At 48.2% G+C, this 15,617-nt stretch overlaps 3 protein-coding genes across 3 annotated transcripts in view; 2 read left to right on the top strand and 1 right to left on the bottom strand.

Annotated features, from left to right (window-relative positions):
* LOC311370706 (uncharacterized protein) overlaps nucleotides 1–1,637 on the top strand; it is a 2,338-nt gene extending 701 nt beyond the window's left edge. The window contains exons 2-3 of the mRNA XM_084489037.1: nucleotides 246–354; nucleotides 548–1,637. Coding sequence (XP_084345163.1) covers nucleotides 246–354; nucleotides 548–756 — 318 coding nt within the window. The 3' untranslated portion in view covers nucleotides 757–1,637. The remainder of the gene's footprint in view (nucleotides 1–245; nucleotides 355–547) is intronic.
* A 2,975-nt stretch (nucleotides 1,638–4,612) lies between these two features.
* Nucleotides 4,613–5,214, top strand: LOC311370707 (class A basic helix-loop-helix protein 15-like; the record flags this gene model as incomplete). Its single annotated transcript, XM_084489038.1, has 1 exon — nucleotides 4,613–5,214. The coding sequence occupies one exon, from the start codon at nucleotides 4,613–4,615 to the stop codon at nucleotides 5,210–5,212; it is 600 nt and encodes a 199-aa protein (XP_084345164.1). The 3' UTR covers nucleotides 5,213–5,214.
* A 956-nt stretch (nucleotides 5,215–6,170) lies between these two features.
* LOC311370708 (tectonin beta-propeller repeat-containing protein 1-like) lies at nucleotides 6,171–15,310 on the bottom strand (the record flags this gene model as incomplete). The annotated part of the gene is made up of 16 exons (XM_084489039.1): nucleotides 6,171–7,738; nucleotides 7,860–7,979; nucleotides 8,117–8,223; nucleotides 8,513–8,605; nucleotides 8,805–8,940; nucleotides 9,287–9,461; nucleotides 9,859–9,915; nucleotides 10,021–10,100; nucleotides 10,385–10,481; nucleotides 10,647–10,877; nucleotides 11,239–11,396; nucleotides 12,419–12,568; nucleotides 13,060–13,215; nucleotides 13,575–13,720; nucleotides 14,070–14,749; nucleotides 15,127–15,310. Coding segments are annotated over 16 exons (2,723 nt in total), but the record flags the coding sequence as incomplete, so codon positions are not given.
* Nucleotides 15,311–15,617: the final 307 nt, after the last annotated feature.

The raw sequence follows: 15,617 nt of genomic DNA on the forward strand, positions 1-15,617 counted from the left end.
ATGGCTACAGTGTCAATGTAACACTGTTTGGTTTAAAAGGTTTGATTCCTAATTTAGTCCTACCCTACATGCCAAAAACATGTCATGTCAAAACATCTCTAATATAGGTGGCTTGTTTAGATCAACATTAGCAGATACTACAATTCAAATACTATTGTTTAAGATGGAATCCTGTTATGCTAAGTACAATGAAATAATGACTTGTTCTGGCAGCTAACTAGCTAACGCACATCCCTCCTCCATAGGAAAGCCCCACCAGGCCGCAGCCAAGCCTGTCTTCAGCGTCCTACGATGAGGACCCCTCCACACCAAGCAGCTATCCCAACAACCATCAGGACTTGGCCTTGGACCATGGTGATTTGAAATGAATTCCTTTGAACTCCTTTGAGCTAGCCCAAATTCACACTTATAAGCCCAGTAACGAGATTGGGGCTGGAATCCACCGCTAGCTAATTTAACTTGTTGTCTCCCAACCCTAGTAGTCAACATTGTTATCCTAAAGCATCTTCTCGTCAATAATTGCCTTTGTTTGTCTTTTGGCTTGAAGGCTTTGAGTGGGAGGATGATTTTACCGCCCTGGACTGGGCGACTCCCACCAAGACGAACTGCCACACGGGGAGGCGACACTCGGACCCCAGTCCACAGCGCTTCCACACACTGTCTCAGCTGCGGACCCCTCTGAGATACCAGCTGCCCAAGACCTGCCTGGTCCTCACCCACGTCCCCGAATCAGACCTGGAGGACCTGGGGCTGTAGTGCAGGGACACACACACACACACACACACACACACACACATACACACAGATACACGCCATGATGAGACGAGACACTCAGACAGGTAGACCTTATTGGACTGCTCTTTCTGAGGAGGCACGTCGGGGACCTACATCTGCTGCCCCCACCTCCCCACGCTCCTCCGCTGCATCCCCCCTTCCCCCCGCCGTCGCCATGGCTTGGAGTGACATCCGCACATGTTTTTCTCCCAACCAGCCGCCAGACAGCCAGCCTTGGCATCATGGAAAAAATGACTAATCTCACCTCTCTCTCTCTCTCTCTTTCTCTCTATCTCTCTCTCTCTCTCTCTCTTGACTATCCTCTGCCCATCGCCTCTAGCTCCCATCCCTCCCCCTCCCTTCCTCTATCCTCCTCCCCCTCCATCTCCCCCCCCTCCCTCCCTTATTTTTCTGATGACTCAGGGTTCCTAACATCACCGGTCTCTCCTGGCCCTTTCGAAATGGATACACGCACACCTGCCGGTCATGACATGGCGAGGCAGCCGTGGCCGCGGTGCTTTCTGGGTGACTGGCCCTGCCATAACAGAATCTTGCATAATCATGTGCTACATGTTCCTAGGCACTGCGGATGCATCCGGTAGGAGACATCATTTAGCAAGTAATCGAGTTAACTGCGCCTTTAATGGTACGCAGGGTGTCCAGTGTGTGTGCGTGTGTGTGCGTGTGTGTGCGTGTGTGTGCGTGTGTGCGTGTGTGTGCGTGTGTCAAAGTCTAAATGATTGTTATTAAAGAAAAAGGACAAAACAGGAAGCAGGACTGAAGCTGAATTCATCATGTTGTACTGGAAGAAAACTAGAAGAAAGTGAAACTGAAGTCAATAAATAAACTTTATTCAAGGTTGAGTTGTGTGCAAGCTGCTGAGTCTAGTAACACAATTGAAGTAAAACGTACCGGAACACAGTATAATTCTATTAGTCGAAACATCTCACATGCCCTCCTTTCATTAAAGCACAATCTTGATACAACATCCCTTAGTTCCATTCCGGGATTAATAAAGTACATTTACCTTATTGTAGCGTATTGTTTTGTATCAAGGTGGAAGTTTTGAGTTACGTTCATGTTTATTAGTATGGTCTTAATGTACAGGGACTAGTGAGTGTAAATGGGCGCCACACTGCACACTACCATGATGCTAGTACCACAACGCTACTACATCCAGGTGTTTTATCAGGAGTGTTTTACTTCATTTTCTGCTTAAATATAGCATGTGTGTTTACCTTACCTCATCAGCTGTAAACGGCCTGGTCTTTATCATGCTATGTGAATAAACACACAGTTTGTGTAGGCCTCGGGCAATTCAAGACCGAAAGTAATTTGCAAAATATGCTGTTACCACGGACCGAGCAGAAAGAATGCGAAAGAATAGAGCCAGCCCGTTAACCAAGTGAGACCAGTTCATAAGTACACACGTATGCACGCAGACACACACACACACACACACACACACACACACACACACACACACACACACACACACACACACACACACACACACACACATGCAGACACACACACACACACACACATATAGGAAGAGGCATACACAAACAAACACACACACACACACACACACACACACAGAGAGACACCCACAAACCCCCCCCCCCCCCACACACACACACAGGCTGTTCAAGGACACTAACCAGTGAGGTGTGTATGTTGTGTATTTTTGCTTTTGAGAGCTGGGAGCTGCACACCTGTAACCATTAGTTACAGTCACTATGTGACTGTGTCACTTAATATGTTCTGGTATTAACTCCTATAAACCTCCTCAGCTCACCTCCTCAGAGACCAATGATATTTGCGTTGTTACAATATAATGGTGCAACAATAGTGTGTAACTGTGTATTGGCCAGAACTCTGCTGAACATGATGTTCACTGGACGAGCCACCTTGTTAAATTCAGAGAAGAAATTGACCATAAACGGTTCGTACAACACCTCAAACAATCCCAGACAATACCAGCATTAAACCAACGGGGATAAATAGTCAAGGAGAAAGGTAAACAACTGATAAACAACTCTCCCCCACTCAGAGTTAAAAACACGCGTGGTTTGATGGCAGTTTCCCCGCGACCCCAACATCAATATTGTAGGCTAGACCAGGGGGTTCTGAGCGCCAGTACAGATTGTATCACTGACAACCTCACGTACTGGTTCCATTATTATAATTTAGAATATAATTCGTCGACATGTAGGCTACATTGTAGGTAGCGCCAAAAGCATTGTATAATTTAAGGATTTAAACAAGAAAGTATGTGTGTATGTGTGTGTGTGTGTGTGTGTGTGTATGTGTGTGTGTGTGTGTGTGTGTGTGTGTGTGTGTGTGTGTGTGTGTGTGTGTGTGTGTGTGTGTGTGTGTGTGTGTGTGTGCGTGCGTATGTGCGTTTGCGCGCGCGTGTGTCTGCGTGCGCTGGCACGCAAACTGCTGAATGTATAAATAAAAACAAGATGCCAAACACTGGAACCGACAGCACAGACAAAAGGCAAATATTAGGCTAGTACAATATCTTTCAAGTAGCCTACTTCAGAATGCAACAATAAAGAGTATCGCGATCTATTTCTGAATGACTGCGTCAACCGAAGTGAGATATATGTGTGGTTCAGGTTGTAAAGCAGATTATCACTCTGTCTGCCTTGCAGTGACATTTCGGCTGACCACAATATTCGGTTGACAATGGTCCTATTTGCCTCGGTCTCCCATTGGCTGAGAGAGTGCTACGTGTACAATAGTGAGCAGCAACAGGTACCTCTCTCACACGTGACAGTGATCTCTCATCCCTGAGAGTGGCACGAGCGTCGCGTGTCTGTCCGCCAGAATAACGTTTGATATTTTTCCATCACCGGTCTCCTTGTGGTATTGTCATGGTTTTATTGATTGACGGCTAGATGGTGGACGTGCGTTGTTCCTGAAAACCAGGAGGTTGTTAAGAAGGAGGAGCTGTCAAGAGAGGTAAGACAATGAAACAGTTACTTTTTAATTCACTCATTTAGGGTTTTTTCTTTAGAATCTGGTTTAGGACCGCTGAAGGACCGTTTAGGACCGTTGAACATAAGAGCTCAAGTTTGAGAGCAGTTAAAAAGTGTCAAATTAAATAAACCTGTTTTAGATAGAAACGCACATTTGTGTAGGCTATATTGAAATCATGTTCCTCTCATTGTTTGTTGTTGTTTATTCGATAACTCAGGGCTAGTTGTGAGCTAAACTATAATGTATTTTTTACAACAATCTATTATTTTTACTTACACTTAGACTAAACATATACTAAAACTTTCCACTACCTGTCCAATTCTCGATCATTTGTTTACAACAGCCAGATTCTGAAATTCGGACACACCAGTCGTGTTGAAAAAGTGTTTAGTATGCAGAACAGCGTGTCTGCTTGCTTTAGAGTTTGTTTTGTGAGTGTAACCTTGAGGTGGGCACTTTTATCAGTGAGGGATAGATTACAGGCCAACATCATGCAGTTTTCACACCGCCCGGGGCTGATTAGATACAGCAGACCCAGGGATACCTGGCTCTTGAAATTTGATGGTTCTGTTGTACTCCCAGTCGGCTGACATAAGAATATATAATTCTCCATCTCCCTCTGTTCTTATCCACTCTTATTATGCTCTTCATGACTGCTACTGTTATGAGTCTTTGTTATATTTCAATAGAGGAGATCATGCACTCATCCAGTACCATTCAATCAAACCCATCAGGTTGGTGCCACTCATCAGGTTGGTGCCACTCATCCTCATCGTCTCTCTCGGGGACCCGGTTGGATCTGGGTGAGCTCATCACTGTCGCTGTGGACCAGGTCAGAGGCAGGGGAATGAAGTCCAAAGGGAAGGCTGTGAAAGCGTCCAGGAGGCCGTGGTCCGATGCCAGCCCGGACCCGGCGCTGGAGGACCCGGACACCGAGGTGGAGGAGGCCGGCACGTCCAGCGAGCAGGAGGAGGGCGACTCCGAGGCCTCGGCGCCTGCCGGTGGCTCGTGGCGAGGCTCCCTGCGGAGCAAGGACCGACGCAACGGGGCCGGCGGCAAGGGCCAGGGGGGCGGCGGAGGGAGACGGCGGCGCCAGCGAGGGCCGGCCCCCACGGAGCGCAACGTCCGCCGCCTGGAGAGCAACGAGCGGGAGCGCCAGCGCATGCACAAGCTGAACAACGCCTTCCAGGCGCTGCGCGAGTCCATCCCCCACATCAAGACGGAGAAGAAGCTGTCCAAGATCGAGACGCTGACGCTGGCCAAGAACTACATCAAGTCCCTGACCACCATCATCCTGGGCATGACCGGGGCGTGCCTGCCCGACGGCGAGGCCCAGGCGGAGGAGGCCAAGCTGCTGCAGTGCTACCAGCGGCACCTGGAGGAGGAAGGGGAGGAGGGCCTCACCCAGTTCCTCACCCACACGCATAGCTTCAGCCAGGGCAGCTAACACAGGGCTAATGGTGCTAGCAGGGCTAGCCAAGGACCCGGGGGCCCCGGGCAGTGGGAAGTCACTTGTTGTTGTTTTGTTCAGAACCACGGCAACAAGAGTGTCATGGGTTCTGGGCAAAACATTTGTATGTGACAGGGGAGGGGATACATCCAGGTATGATCCGAGCCCCTGGTGGATGAAAGAGGACATCCGTGAGGGCATGTACCCCGATACTGTGAATATTAAACTGGGTGCTCTTGTTCGCAGAGACGTCCTGGGAGAAGGGGTGGTTTTTGGAGCTAAAGGGTAATCATTCCTTCAGATATACTTTGAGACATCAAACCTCGACTTCCCTCTATTTATTATACATTAGAGATGAACGCAAAGACAGAGACAAACTTTTACAGATATTCGTACAAGTTGTGTCTATTTTATTGTGCTGTGTGCCCAACGCATGGGACTGCTATGGTTCTGTTCATTGTTCTGTCCATTTCTGATGTGCTGTGGTTGAAGCGGAGAGACTGAGAGACGGCTGCTGTTCAGCTCAGTTTCACTCGTGTTATCAGTGAGATTTATACCTGCCAATCGTAGCCTCAGGTGCCAACTGCCAGAGTCAACTGGGACAACAGGCAGTTCCCAGCGACAAATATTGCAATGTTTAAAGTAGGTTGAAAATCTAGTTTGAGAATATTTACAGAAGACAATTTGTTACTTGGAATTTACATAACTTTGGCCAAAAGGTGTTTGGATTTAGTGGAGTTTAAGTTGTCCTTCCTCACAAACATAGCAAGTCCATTTTGAGGTGCCAATATTTGAGTGGACATTTACTTCTGTGATGTTAATATTTTATTTCCCCCCCCCAAAAAAATCTAAACTAATGAATTACAATGACGTACCTTGAAAACAAAAGGAATTTGAGAATGTTTTTTTTTATCAATAAACACATTTATTTATTGACAAATAGCTAGTTATTCACCATGCACAGCAGAGAAATTGAGAACGCACTTGCCAAAGAGTAGCATGTCCGTTGTTTTAGCTGAGCTATCGGTTAACAGACAATGTACTGTAGTTACCTTATCAACGACACCCTTATCATGTCTGGCCATATTGTCCTAATTTATTCACAGATAGCCTATTTTCTCTTCACATAAACTAACGCCTTGAGTGATGCAAGTGGTTGGAATGTCTGTCTAAAAGTGATTTTTGAATTTTCCTCTCATTATCTAACTCCTGATAAATGTACATAATTCCATCGCAACGTACCAGCATGACATTATGACATGCTAATCAACACCAATATTATACCAATAAGGGAAACAGGCACCCTACTCAGTCATTCAACGCTTGCTTTTCTTTTTCTTTCTAAAAGCAAGCGTGGAATAAAATTTTCTTTCATGCATTACATCACTATTTTTTCCTGAGAAAAGGGATGGACCACGAGATCAAAACTCCCGTCTTAAGAAATAATACAACTATCCAGCCCCTGTGATCCCTCCCACACCATGGCACAAGGGTCCATTGTATCTCATCGATGGAGGATGGCGGCACATTGCCTGACATTAGCACTGAAATGTGACCATGGATGATCTGCAGCTGGTAGGTGGTCAGGGGAAACACAGCGTACAAGCTCTATCGAACATGAGGTCAGGGGGACCCTAGAAATGTAGCATTGTCTCATCCAGTCAGTGTGGTTAAGATGACATTGTTGTGACCTAAAGCATCTTCTTCAGTGTTTGCTATGTAATATAACAGCTGCTATTACGGGCAGTTTAGATGCCAAAGTCCCTATTAAAGTACACTGTTCACAAATACATTCAAGCTTCCGCTCCATAAAACTTTACCCCTGGCAGCCTTGTTCTCAATAACCACAAACACATAAATAAACGTATTAAATATACATTAAGACAGGTTAGTTAGACAACAATGCAACTTTTGGCTTAAGATAGTGGTCAAAATGTCCTAAGAAAGATATACAACTAAAATAAAAAAAGACCAAACTAAAAACTGGGAATATAAGGAGGATACAACCACTTCCTAAAGGGGAATCTTTCCAGCACAGAATCTTGAGTAAAATCCAAAATGTATAAAGTATATTGCACCTTTAAAAAGAACACCAACATACTGGGTAGATTGGTGGCTCAACCCGCTAGGTCGCTGACCATGTAGGTCGTTCCCTCTCTCTTTCAACCGTCTGTCTTCACCCATGAGATTTGAAGTAGTAGCTTAAACAGTTTTGAGTTGGGGAAGGAACAGCTGAGCATAATAAACTCCAGCCAAATATGTGCACTGTGGAATTTTTTAAAGCATAACCCTACATTGTTAAACAACGTACATGAAGAGGGGGTATTGGCTGCGTGTGGGTCTGGTTTCTGACTCGCATCCACTTCTTGGCTAGCATCCCCCAGCGCTGCCATTGGCTCCCTCTGGGTTATGGGCGGGGTTTGGAATGCCACGAGCGGGCAGTGATTGGTCTGTTAGAGAGGGTAGGCAGATCCGAGGTGGATCCATTGAGTTCCCTCTGATGGAAACGTGGTCCCAACCACCCTAAACAAAATGGAGGTAGGCGCTCAATGAACAAAACAGCTTCTGGCTACACGCGGACATACACTGACATAAGACTGGTGTAAGTACAGAGGTTCACGGATGAATGGCCGTGTGCCCTTACCCCTATGCCGTAGTCCCAGGACTGTCCTTTGGGGTCCAGGGGCTGGACCCCCAGCCGGTGACACACCGTCCCACAGCTCAGACTGTGGCTGCCCTGCACCTTGTCGGCTATGATCCACACCTATGCAGAGAACCCACACAACCGCAGAGCAGATTATCACCAACACAATTTGAAAGAACATGTAAGACCCAATAAAAGGACATGGTGGCCTGAGAAGGGAACTACGGTGGTATGAATGGGGCCTGGGTGGCTGGTACCTGATCCAGTGGGCCGACCGAGACCTTGCGGACGTTGTCGGAGATATGCTCCCAGGAGGAGCCCTGGGGGTAGCTAGGAGTCACGTCCTGACGGTACCACAGGTTACCTGGACGACAGCATGACGTGGACAGTGACAACATAGAAATATGAACATTTTTAGGGTCATAGATTTACATTTGGTCATTTGGCAGACCCTTCATCCAAAGTGACTTACAAGGAAGGCTGAGTAAAAAGCATAAAAATCTAACATAAAAAAAAAATTCTTATTATATAGACTCTCTCTCTCTCTCTCATAGGTCATCACTATGACAGTTTGGAGAGAAGGTAAAAGCAAAAGAAGAGACAATTTCACAATTCTGTGAAATTTTGAGGAAGTTTGAATGCCACCATTTTACCATTCTCATCCACAGCGCAGATGGACGTCCTTCCTACTGAGACCTGCTTCAACTTCTGTTTGGGTGGCGAAGGGATGTGGTACCAGCACTCTCCTGCAGGGGGTGACAAACCACACACACCGTGAGCTTTCTCAGAACACAGCCATTTATCACTGTTTCACACAAAATCAATGAACCCGCATGCATTCAGCCGATCCTACTTTGTCCGTACATGTTTGGCCAACCTGTGATCAAACACCGGCGCCCCCACCCCCCCGACCGCAACCCCACCCCCACCACCTCCTCGACCGACCTGCAGGATTGGTGGTGGACACAGAACCCCTGAAGAAGGCGGAGCCGTCCCTGGCGATGGCCCACACCTGGCTGGCCCCTCCGATGGAGACTGACTTGAAGGCCTGGTCCGTTCCCACGTGTAGCCATGACGACCCCTGGGAGACGAGCACATGGCAGGTGGATGTAAAGAAACTAGGAGGTACTCTACCCACCTGTCTCTAGGGGGGGGGGGCGTTTGTTTATTTCAGTGGGTACAGAGCGTCAGGCTCTAGGATGCCTACAGCTAGACATTTATTTTAGCTTGGATTTTCCATTAAACACCAAATGCATACACTTAAGATTGTGTGTGTGTATGTGTGTGTGTGTGTGTGTGTGTGTGTGTGTGTGTGTGTGTGTGTGTGTGTGTGTGTGTGTGTGTGTGTGTGTGTGTGTGTGTGTGTGTGTGTGTGTGTGTGTGTGTGTGTGTGTGTGTGTGTGTGTGTGTGTGTGTGGTCCACTCACGGCAGGTGTCAGTGTGGTGACCCCAAGTCTACACAACACGTCTCCCTTGTTGCTGATGGCCCACAGGGGCACCACCTCCACGCTGCTCTGAGCAGCACACGGGAGGATGCTCACGTCACTCAAAGCAATGGGCGGGACTTCCTGCCATGGCCCTGTGGTGGTCAGTTTACACTTCCTGTTGAAATCAATTACACCAAATACATGTCAATGGCTTCGAATTTACTCTAGGAATTAGTTAAATAAACTAAAGTCAGACTATTGTTATAACACTATCATAATAATTAATTTGTGTGTGCTGTTAGATGATCATTGAACTAAAAATAATTGACAAACAATAATTTAACAATCAACAAAAAAAAAAAAAATCTGTATTTATTAAGTGTTTTCAATCTTAATCATTAAATTACTCTTTGTTAATTATTTTTAATTGACTGAACACCGACAGGTCAATGGAGAAATGTTTCCTCTTGTATAATATTTATATAAACCTTTTAAAGATCGTATTATAAAATTCAATAATGTTCACATCAATGTGGTGGACAGCCGTGCCAGTGGAGCACTCTAAATAATACCTGGCCCATCGCCTCCTACGCACAAAGTCCTTCAAGGTCTTATAGCCGTGGTAGGACCTGCAGAGGGAGAGCGGAGAAGCAGATTGTCATCTCAGCAGTTCAATTCAAGCTCATCCGAAAGGGTGACGTCAGCAGAGAGAGGAGCATAATGGTGACTCTTACGCAGGGAAATCTGCAGCGTACTGCCATCCCTCTCGGTCTGTCCCTTCAGAGACACCGTAGTCCACCGCCCAATCAGACACCTGCATATAGAAAAGACAGGATGCTAACGTCCAAGGGTTTGACTTTATTTCTGCTATGATTCTATATGTTGCTTTGGACCATAAATAATCATCTGTGATTTTCCATCTATAAAGACCAAGGTGGTGTGGAATAGCAACAGAAATTGGAAATTACATAATATAAATAAAAAGAAACAGTTATTACTACTATAAAGAAGAACTTTAAATACCAGGTCAAATTTCAAACAATGCAGGGAATGTTGAGTGTGCGTGTGTGCGTGCGTGCGTGCGTGTGTGTGACTCACCCATGTCCAGTGCGGAGAGGGGGTTGTGGTGTGGGTCTTGGTGCACTCATGCAGACCAGAAGCATCGCTCCACATGTATCGGTCTGTTGGAAGACCTCTGAGCACAACATTTACAACAAGGCACCAGAGAGAGACACTTTTTTTTTTTCTCCACACTTTTCTGCCCCCTACTGGTCACAAACCAAATTAGTGCTACTTTATTACGGGTGGTAATTGACCAGTAGAGGTACATTACCCTGGTAAACATGCATCACCCTGTTACCTGCTGGTGTAGCCTGTGACCGGGTTCCACCGCTGGTTCTCATAGATGTAGACGCTCTTGACGTCCGTCTGGGTGTAGATGTTGTCCGTGCTGCTGGCCAGGCCCTGGAAGATGCCGCCTCCGTAGCCACCGGTGTGCACCCAGGCGGTGTGGTCGTAGCCGATGCCCCACACCACCCCTACGCTGTTGCCCTCCACCAGGCGAAGGTGCCCCCCCACCTGCCGCCAGAACCTGGCCAACAGAAATGTGGAACAAAAGGTTTTTGGTTTATTTTCAACACACATACTGAAGGTCTCGGACCGGAACATGACTAGCAATAAAAGGTGTGTCAGTGCAGGCTTCAAAGTGCAAAGTGCAAAGTCTTTCAAATCGTTCCTACAAACTACAAAGTACTCTAAACAATCGCGTGGACATTACATTTCACAAAAACTTCAGATGGTAAGAAATGTGCAACAATCGATCACAGTTGATGGTTAACGGTTCTGGCCTAAGAGAGTTTGGTGGGGTCGGCTCACTGTTAAAGGTGGTACCCTGATCATGTAAATGAGGTTTGATTCAATCAGGTTTGAGATGAGCGGATGATTGTTCTTACATTTGTTCGCAGGGGGTGGGGTAGGGCAATGCCTCCAGGGCGGGGCTGGGCTCGCTGACGAAGACGTCCCCCCTGCAGGTGACCGACCAGATGGCCTGCTTGGAGGGGGGGCCCTGGATCCCCCTGGAGTCACAGCAAGACACGCTCAGCAACGCCAGCTGGATGGGGAGAGAGGAAGAGAGGGAGGAGAGGAGTGGAATGGAAGAATGTATATGTTGGTTAGTCTTAATACTTTAAGCTTTGTTTTCTTCAGGTTGGGTTATCTGGCCACCCCGTCTGTTAGCTGGTGTAATCTAGTTCCCCTCTGTTAGGCTTGTCCCTGTGGTGATCCGGTCACAAGGACCCCCTTCCCTATACCAAAACAACTCCCGTATGTCAACATTTCCCTGTTCCCTGTTAAAAGCTGCTAGAGAGGAGACTAGTGTATGCAAACATTAGAAAGGTACATTTTCTGCAACAATTGTGTGCTTTTTTTGCATTTAGAAGTCTCATCGGTCCGAGGAACAACATCTCAGAACAAAATTGCCACGACAGGAGTGAAAGTAGCATAACAATGGGTCAGAGACGGTTTGAGACGTTATAAAAAGACAACAAGGAAACACAAAACTTCCATTTTCGACCCACTTCCTCTTAATACCCTTCTGGTTTTTGCAACAATAAACACAGTTGCTCACTTCACACTAAACAAGGTTCTAAAATTGTGGAGAGAAAGCTTTATTCATTTAAAATGAGAATCAGTTTTAATAGATATCAATTGTTTCATTTTTTTTTTTTTTTTTTTAAGATTTTTGCATTTTTCAGCTTTATTATAGAGAGAGACAGAAAGGGAAGTGTGGAAGACAGAGGGGAAGACTTGCAGTAAATGACCCAGGCCAGATTCGATCCTGGGTCTCTGCGATTAGGACTTCTCCTAATACATGGTATACGCTTTAGCCCAGTGCGCCACCAGGGCACCCTATCAATTGTTTCTGATGCTTGTTCACATCTCTAATATAATAAACATAACCTATGTGCTGACATAAGGTTTCTCCTTTAGCTAAGGTAACTATGACTCAAATGTTTATTCTCTCTCACTTGGGAGTGGCACTGTTGGATTTCATTTATTCTCCTCTGGGCTTAGGTGTTATCCCCACCCAAAGAACCGGCTTATCATTTACTATTTGGATAATTTGGACCTCACCCAGTCGTGCATCTCTAGCTCTGTGGAGGCGGCCAATCGGATGGGCCACCTCTGCTTGGTCCTTTCTGCTGTGTAGATGGCAAACGTGTGCTTAGCGTCGTTCAGTACCGGCACCAAGATGGTCACCTCGTTGACAAAGGCATGCAGGTACTGGAGGGAAGGAGAGGAGAGGAAGTACACGAGGCAGAGCAACAGTTAATATATTGTTTTTCAATTATTGACAGCCTGAAGGTTATAAACAGAAGAGTTCATCTCTATGGACACGCACATACACAGAAACTGAAACACCGTGTCAAATAAACATAGGTGACTCACAGGGTGCCCTAAAAAGCCAAATCCAACACAAACAGGGTGGTACATGAGTACACAAACCTCCTGCTGCTCTGCAGAATAACAAGTTACACATACCAAAAACCTACACGCAACAACCACACACACTGATATCTCTCTCTCTCTCTCTCTCTCTCTCTCTCTCTCTCTCTCTCTCTCTCTCTCTCTCTCTCTCTCTCTCTCTCTCTCTCTCTCTCTCTCTCTCTCTCTCTCTCTCTCTCTCTCTCTCTCTCTCTCTCTCTCTCTCTCTCTCTCTCTCTCTCTCTCTCTCTCTCTCTCTCTCTCTCTCTCTCTCTCTCTCTCTCTCTCACCTTCTTCTCCTCGTTGAAGTTGTAGTAGAGGAAGAGGATGCCGTCCTTGTTGCCGTCCGGCCCGGAGAACTGCTCCAGGGCGAAGCGCACATCCACCCACTTGTGGGGCTTCCAGTCCCTCCACCACTGCATGGTGCCCTTCTTCACCCACACCGACTGACCAGGAGGGGGGAGGAGAAGAGGAGAGAGGTGATGAGGAGGAGAAGAGGAAAAGAGGGATAAGAGACGATGAGGAGGGAAAGGAGGAGAGAAGAGACGGAGGAGAGAATAGAGGGAGTGGAAGAGGAGAGATGAGGTGATGAGGAGAGGGAGGAGAGAAGAGAGGATGGAGAAGAGAAGAGAGGGAAGGATTGGAGAGGAGAGAAGCGATGAGGAAAGGAAAGCAATGAGAGAGATTTTGATATAAAAGTTTCAAATAGAGAAATGGATGACTTGAGAAACAGTTGACAGTGATGATGAATGCATGGTCACTGTCCAGAATGACAGTGGCCCTTTGAAACTCCCGCTGTGTGTACCTGCTCCACAGCCTGCTCATAGTGTCTGAAGTTCTCCATCTCTCTCTTGGACCTCTGGCCCAGCTGCTCCAGGATCTGCTGGTGCCAGGCCGCCGTCTGGCCCGGGCTGATGGACAGACTCATGCTCTGGACTGACTGGACCAACGCTGTCCACGGCAATGACAAACACATGTTTTGTTTACCGCTTCAGCTGGTTAGCAGACGCTTTTATACTGAGCAACTCACGGTGATTCTAGATTTAGATACATGTCAAGAATGAACAAGGCAGGTAGGCCATCTTGTTCTAGGAGGCCTACAGGTCGACTCAAACCCAGAGAGTCTAACCACCACTCAACACTAGCATACCTGCCTGCACTGTTCACAGTTCCACGGCGTTCAAACATAGAAAACACAATTCAGATCAAGGGCCCTCTCTCCACGTCGGATAAACAGACACCCAGACGGACACGGAGACAGAGAGACAACAGATACATCGACAGACAGAGTTCAACCCACCCCCAGAGGCCCCGGGGCAGCTGAACCAGTTGAGCTGAGAGTGGGAGTCCACGGCGCAGCCCCCCCCGCTGACCCAGGCCCACATGGGGGGTCCGTCCTCCCCGTAGGGCTCCTCCTCCAAGGCCAGGGAGTACGTCACCACGGACGACAGGCTGCAGGTGTCGGCGCCGGCGTCCAGCGCCGCCCCCCCGGGGGCCCCCTCCGCCACGGGGTCCGGCTGGCTCTGCGTCTCCTCCAGGTCCACGTTGCTCCAGAGCGGGCCCCTGGACTGGCTGGAGGGGAGGGCCGGCGCCAGAGAGGAGGAGGAGGAGGAGGCTGCGGGGGGCTGCCCCGGCTTGCCGTCCTCCCCGGGGAGGGGCTCCTCCCCCTGGGCGGGGGGCCCGGCGGCAGAGGGGCCCGCGGCCTCGGCCCGGTCGGAGAGGAGCTCTGAGATGAAGCTGTCGCTGGTCACCTTGGGGACACAGCGGGGTTTGGGGTGGGCGTCGAGGTCCGCCGCCAATGGGGGCAGGGGGCCGTCGTCGAGGGCGTGGTCGGGGGCGCGGCCGGGGTCCGCCGCGCGAGCGTCCGAGGTCGGCGGCACGGGGGAGCCCTCCGTGGCCGCTCGTTCCCGCTCGACGTCAGAGTCGGCGTCGCTGGCCGCCGATTGGCCGCGCACCTCGCCAGTGAAGAAACAGCCAGCGCTACGACGCGATTTGAATATAAAACAGGAACCGAGGAATCAGGAGACTGTTGGGCTGTTTTGATTTCACAATGGATTTCCATATAGTGTACAACGTGTGCACTGATTGCACACCTCTGAACAAAAGACGTAATCACTAGGCTCGCCCTGGAGTGTATGGGTGTGTAAACACAAATGAGAGTGCGTGCACGTGCCTGTGCGTGCGTATGTGTGTGCATGTATGTTGCAATACATTCAATAGGCCTACCCCTTACAACGCTAAAAATGAGAGTCAATTAAAGTCAATTAAAGACTTTAGAGTCAACGGATTGATAGGTTGAGAGTGAGTGAGTGAGTGAGTGAGTGAGTGAGTGTGCAACCCCCCCCCCCCCCCACTACCTGTGGAGGCTGTTGGTGCTGGCACTGGAGTGGGAGCGCTCGCTGTCCCTGGGTGCGCTCAGAGCTCGCCACGCCTTCCCGCTCAGCTCGCTGGCGGTCACGCCCTGCCGCTGGTACAAGCCCCGTTCCCCGCTGCCCAGCGCCCACACCTGTGGTCGAAAAACAAGCGCACCAAGGAGGCTCGCTCAACCCCGCGCTCACGCTACAGCGACGGGTCGGAAGATCTCCGTTTGGAAGATCTCTTGACAACAACCGGAGCCATACATGCATTTCTTGCTCAGTTGATGAAAAAATAAATAAGTATCCTCCTAGGTTAGAATTCGAATGAATGAAAATGAATACACTATTTTACCTCGGACACTCGCATTCCTTTTGCGCAAGTTTCATGTCTTTTATCACGTTCCAATTTCAATGTATATTTGATCACCGTTTCTATAGAAAAGTTGACATTCCAATTACATGGAACTTGAAAAAGGTGACAAAGATGGCAG

The sequence above is a fragment of the Micromesistius poutassou genome, assembly GCF_964030765.1.
Source record: "Micromesistius poutassou genome assembly, contig: SCAFFOLD_5043, whole genome shotgun sequence".
Taxonomy (NCBI): Eukaryota; Metazoa; Chordata; class Actinopteri; order Gadiformes; family Gadidae; genus Micromesistius; species Micromesistius poutassou.